This window comes from Glycine max, chromosome 1 (assembly GCF_000004515.6).
Source record: "Glycine max cultivar Williams 82 chromosome 1, Glycine_max_v4.0, whole genome shotgun sequence".
NCBI lineage: Eukaryota > Viridiplantae > Streptophyta > Magnoliopsida > Fabales > Fabaceae > Glycine > Glycine max.
The window spans coordinates 52,771,901-52,778,199 of record NC_016088.4 but is presented as its reverse complement, the minus strand read 5'-3'; the positions used below and the strand labels follow the sequence as shown (position 1 = coordinate 52,778,199).

At 35.1% G+C, this 6,299-nt stretch overlaps 1 protein-coding gene across 1 annotated transcript; it reads left to right on the top strand.

Annotated features, from left to right (window-relative positions):
• LOC100819390 (STS14 protein) lies at nt 1-1,006 on the top strand. Its single transcript, XM_003517215.5, has one exon. It carries the CDS (start codon nt 282-284, stop codon nt 816-818), a length of 537 nt encoding a protein of 178 aa, XP_003517263.1. The 5' UTR covers nt 1-281; the 3' UTR covers nt 819-1,006.
• The last annotated feature ends 5,293 nt before the right edge of the window (nt 1,007-6,299 follow it).

Here is a 6,299-nt window from a genome sequence, read left to right as displayed (position 1 = left end):
ATAAGCAAATTATTTCCCGCGCTTGTGATCACATCTTGCAATCTGCAATAAAGGTCGCACTGAATGTCCAATGTATGCTGTGGCAAGTGGCAATACGTTTCAGTGGATTTGGAACAACATACATGAAGGGCAACTTGGTAAATCTACTTTAGCTCCTTGAATCTAATGGTCACCTAACCTTCCTTCGTTATAAACAATTTCCTCGTCCGTGACTTCAACTTTGGCATATATAGCAGTACTATACAACGGACAGAGCGAGCGAGCTAGATAAGGTCACATATATGAACAACATGTTCGGTCAATATCCTTTGTTTTCACTGGCTTCTCTAGCCACATTCCTTGTCTTAACCCACGCCGCCACCGCGCCGGAGAATCCTCCTCCTCCGCTCACAGCCGCGGCGAGGGAGTTCTTGGAGGCGCACAACCAGGCAAGAGCCGAAGTGGGCGTGGAAGCACTCAGCTGGAGCGAGAAGCTGGGGAACGTGTCGAGTCTGATGGTCCGTTACCAGCGGAACAAGAAGGGGTGCGAGTTCGCGAACTTAACGGCGAGCAGGTACGGCGGGAACCAGCTGTGGGCAGGGGTGACGGAGGTGGCGCCGCGCGTGGTGGTGGAGGAGTGGGTGAAGGAGAAGAAATTCTACGTCCGGGAGAACAACACGTGCGTGGGGAAGCACGAGTGCGGGGTTTATACGCAGGTGGTGTGGAGGAACTCGACGGAGGTGGGGTGCGCTCAAGCCGTGTGTGTGAAGGAGCAGGCTAGCTTGACCATTTGTTTCTATGACCCACCTGGCAACGTCATTGGGGAGATCCCATACTGATTCTTCTTCATCAAATTATGTTTAATTAAGCTAACTCCATCACCTGTCTTAATTTTATCCTCTGTTTAGTGTTTTTACGTAATGTAATGCTATTTAAGTGTTGGATTTGTTAGGTGTAGCTGTATGTCAAATTGCATGGATTTATTTTCCATGCTTGAATATTAGTTATGAGTTAACTTCGTCTTGTATGAGTACTGTTGCTGAACTTTCCTTAATCATTTTCTATCAAGCATGCACGGACTCAAGACAGTGATATTTTGAGAATCATTAATGTTTAAAATATATAAGACACCAGATTATCACATACACATATAAATATAAAGACGAAATTTTAATGAAATAAAATATAAATAACATATAATAAAATGTGTAAATTAATAGTATATGTATTTTTTAAAACCAACTTTTTATGTTAAAAATGTGTCTAACACAAAGACTATTTGAACAAGGGAAAGGGAGGTGTCTTGTTTCATAAATGGTGTTAACATGCTCACTTTTTGGAACATAAAAGGGGCAAAACTGAAAGTCAATCCAAGCCAAGGTTGGGTCGCAGAAGGCAAGAATGAGTAGCTAGCGGGTGGCTGGTACTTTCCTTGGCAATTTGGCATATGACCGTTAGTTAGGTTCATGCATATATGAATTGTTTTAATATGAATTTGCGATGTGAGTCTCCAACAATGACATCATCACCTCCTACACCTCCCTCTCCACTTCCCATTAGTTTTGGACCAGGCAACCGGACATACTCCTTCTCTGTATCTTCAACTACTTCCCCACCTTTCTCTCTGGTTCCTTCCTCCCACCCATCTGATGACAATCTTCCCCTAATTTTGCACAAGATCACTAATGTTCCACCATCAATATTTTCATTGGATCTCCAACAATTCCAATCCAATACTACATGCCTCAAGGACTTGTAAGTCTTTTACACTTTCATGCAAGTACGTACGATCCATATATATCAATTAAAACTAGGTGTTTTCCCACCTCTCTTGATGGATGTATGTAAGGCTCACTGAATATAACACTAACCACTCCTTTTTTTCTCCACTGAATAACAACAGGTTGGAATGGTTTATACAAAGATGTTGCAGTTGCTGTAACAAATTTCCTTGAATCATCCTAACGACACACAACATCTCAAGAAATCAAAGTGTTCAACAGAATTTGTTCCCAGTGCTTATTATATATTTAGGGACTCCAAATTTTCCGCGTAGACAACATCTAACATGTCTGCTAAATCTCCTTAACCATCTTTATTTTACCTCTTTTAATTTTGCCAACTGTATGTATTCTCATTTAATAATGGGTAAAATAAGTTTGGAATTTCGTAAAATTTAAAAATTTTTATTTAGTCTTTATCAATTTTTTTATATTAATTTCTTCATTGTAATAATAAAATATTTTTTATAATCCTCAGAATGACAACTCTATTAGATAATTTGATGTAACTAATAAAAATTTACCTTTTGTGATTTGATTACAAAAGAATTAAATAATTTGTGGTGCTTCAAAATAAATCAAACAATTTTTTTATCCCTAAACCCTCCCCAACAATTATAATTTTTCGTCACTTATTGAATGATTTTTTCATACTTTACGATGAGACTAAAAGGAAATATGAAAGCGACAATTAATTAATTCTGATATCTTGTAAGTGTGCTTGTAAAAATAGAGAGAGAAAATAATTAAATTTATTAGCCATGAAAAAAATTTATTATGGATCATCAAAAATACATTTTATTTTTATAGAGACTTATAAAAAAATTTATAATTAAGGACCAAATTAATACTTTTTCAAATTTTATAAGAAACCAAAACATATTTTATCCTTTAACAATTATATCTATCACTTATTTTTTTCTTCTCTACTTATTATTATTATTTTTTATCTTTTTTTTATAGGCAAATATTAATTGTTACCTCAGTGGCAATTAAAAAAAAAGGCTATGAAGCCCTCCCTGCAGTCACTCGGATACTCATGTTGACAGCTGGTTTCATCAGTTTAGCATTTATTTTATCAGTGTTGATGATGCATTGAAGCTCAGGAATCTATTAAAATCCAGATAAAACAGCTAGAAATGCCTAGGAATTTTTAAACTTGCGTTTGCTTAACAAAGCATGTCATGATAAACCATTTTAAGTCCTCTTAAAAAATATCACCCTTATAATCTTTTCTCCAAACACAGTGCATATCAAATGAAGAATTGGCCAAGATTTTGGTCAAATCACTCAAATGGTCGCTCATATGAAATTAGACGTAGTCATGTTTTCCAATGTTGAAAGGATAGGGGTGAAGGAGACCACCCTTTGGGTTTGGTAATAATAAAACTCAACGAACGACGATGGCGTGGTTTTCGATTATCGCCCCTACAATTAATTACAAATCAACCAGCCATTTTATGCTCTTCACAGAAACTATTTTCTAAATTCTAACATATGCTTGCAATATATTGTAATGCCTTTATACAAGCCTGCCGTATAAATCCAATTAACCCACTAACCGAACTGGACTAACCAGTTTTTTTTTTTCAGTTCAGTTTTCGTTACAAAATTAAAAATAATTTGGTAACCCAAAAAATAATTAAAAATTTGATTTTGTGAACCATGTTTCTGCATCAACATGGTTCAACCGAACCCATCCATGCCGATTGCCGAGTCCTAATTACTGTGGATTTTGTTGTCTCTGCTGGGAGAAATTGGGGTGATTCTGTTGTGTGTTTTGAAGTGTCACCATCCCAGGCTGTAGATTCTGAGCATTTTATGCCATGCTACCAAATGCTTGTGAACCATGTTGCTGCTGCAGTTGCTGTATCGGGTATCATACCACCAGGATTGCCACCTCCCATGTTAAACACTGCAAGGTAAAACCCCATTGTGATGATTCAGTAATAAGTCACACACATATAGAAGATGGAATAAATGACACTCCAGGCTGCATCACAACCCTTTCAAGAAGGACAGACTAAACAGACAAGGATCCACAACTAACAAATGAAAAGATAAAGATATTCAGGATAAAGTTCATACTCTGATCACTCGACATTTGGGAAGGATGACTTCGCTGAGGGTTGTTTCCAGATAATCCCAATTGAGGAAATAATAAATGTATAGTAAGTTTGAATATGTTATCCGCGTGATTTAAACCAAAAGCAAGTGGAGACAACTATTCATTCTATACAGATAATGAACCAAATGCAAGATAGAAATTATTTTGTTCAAGTAAATGGCCAACTTAAAGTGAGTCACAACTCACAGGGTAGACCAGCTGGCCCTTAAAGAAAGATGTCATAATGAAAATCATGCCATAAAATTTCAACAAAATATAAGACAATAAAAGTTTCCAAAATTAAAATACCAATTTCTCAATTTTGCAAATCAGAATGGCCCCTAAAAGTGCCTATCAGTTTCTATTATAGTTGCAACGATGTACTGATAGATTTGAATCATCAGGAGGAAAGTATAACGTCAATGGAGTGAGTCAAACAAAAAAGTGACTGAACTTTACTAGGACTAAATAGAGGAGTTCAAAAACATGACCAGAACACCATAGATAGATCAGTCACCATAAATTCTTTTGACTGCTTTCTTGTTTCATTCAAATCTGACAAAATTTATACCTCTACAAAACCAACGAGACATATCGGGATTACCCAATAGACTGAGAACATCAATGACAAAGCTGCATCCGTGGGAGAAGAGACTGCGAAGGTAATGTGCCAGAAATGTTTGGAATCTGAGGTTAAGGAGCAAAAATCATCATAGAAGTAATTGTTGAAGGAAAGCACATTAACAGCAAGGGGAGCACAAAGAAACACAGCAACAACACATCATCACATATCAAGAAAAATAATCTTTTCAAACGGCAAGACAATGTAAATCACATCCCAAATTACATAAATCACATCCAGGAATATATTGTTATATTTGATCTCAAAAGAACTATATGTTCAGAAAGCTCCATTTCAATTGAAATGCTATTTTTTATGGTTGTGTAAGGTCAAAAATCTGCACCATCAAATGTAATTCCCTTTTCAACAAAACTTCTTGGTCACAACAAATAACATTACTAATTAATTTAATATTTATTAATAACAAAACAACAAAAAACACATATTACAAACCTCTTGTAAAAAGAATTAAATTATAGATAACATATTATAACTATTAAAAGTTAAAAATAATATTAACCCAATGATCATCATCTATCAAGTGAAATTAATATCTTTATCTTTATTTTTATATCAATAAATAAAAGCAAAGAAGTGTTGGAGAAAAATTTTATACATTTGAGCGGAAGTCTTTTTTTTTTATCATTTTTTTAGTTCATAAAATTATATAAATATAAGTGAAACACAATTACATATATTCCCGTTTCTTTGTTGCTATGGGAGTATGGGTGTGGAAAGCTTGGGACTGTTGTGAACCTTTGGTTATCATTCATTAATGTGCAAACAAGTGTATAAATGGACTATAACGAGCAGGGGGTGTTTTTTATATTGTTTTCGTAACTCTGTATTTGGATGGGTACATCTAGTGCCTTTCACTTATATATTTTGCCGTTAAAAAAAAGGGTGGGCTAAGAACAAATGAGAAAGAAAAGAAACATCGAACACAAAGAAAAGTAACAAAACCCAAAAAGGTCCTGGAAGCTGCAGATGACATAGTAAGAAAATTAGAAAAACTGAAGGTGAGGGATAAGTAATATAGGGCCAAGAAAATGCAACTTACCTGGCTTGGGCTTCTAGAGATGTTGCGACTTGCGAGGGGTGCTTTTGGGACAAAAAAGTTGCGTATTGGGAGCCAGATTAACTTTCACATAATTGATATTTTTTTTTATCAGTAACAGCAACAGTCGAACTCATGTATTTTGGGAGATTTATATAACAAAATCTTTTACCCATAATTATTTTATATTCTTAGAAGATTAGCCTATTTGATCAATTACGAAAAAATAAAATAAAAATCACAATTTAAAGATTCTGGCATTAATTGTATATATTAATATATTAATATTAATATTTAGTGATAGATATTTGTTGACAGATCTATTGCTATTTACTGACAAATTACATATTGTTCATACTCTAAAAAAAATCTTATATTATATGTTAGGAGCATAAGGAAGGGGAAGAAAACTACACTACTTGGTTTCGAGGACCAAGACCTGCTTACAAACTAATTTTCTAAATTCTTCTCTTTCTGTCTTATTCATTGATTCTTAAAGCTCTTATACACAATTTCATGTCTACATTTCCACTACAATAACCATTACAATAACCGCTATAATAACCACTACAATAACCGCTACTAGAATGATAACTACCCCTATGACAGGTTTCCATGGCAGAGCATCTTCTTCCTAACAGGTCGGACCAATTGTTAGGAGCAGAGAGGAGGGGAAGAACACTACTTGGTTTTGAGGACCAAGACCTCTTTACAAACTAATTTTCTAAATTCTTCTCTTTCTGCCTTATTCAT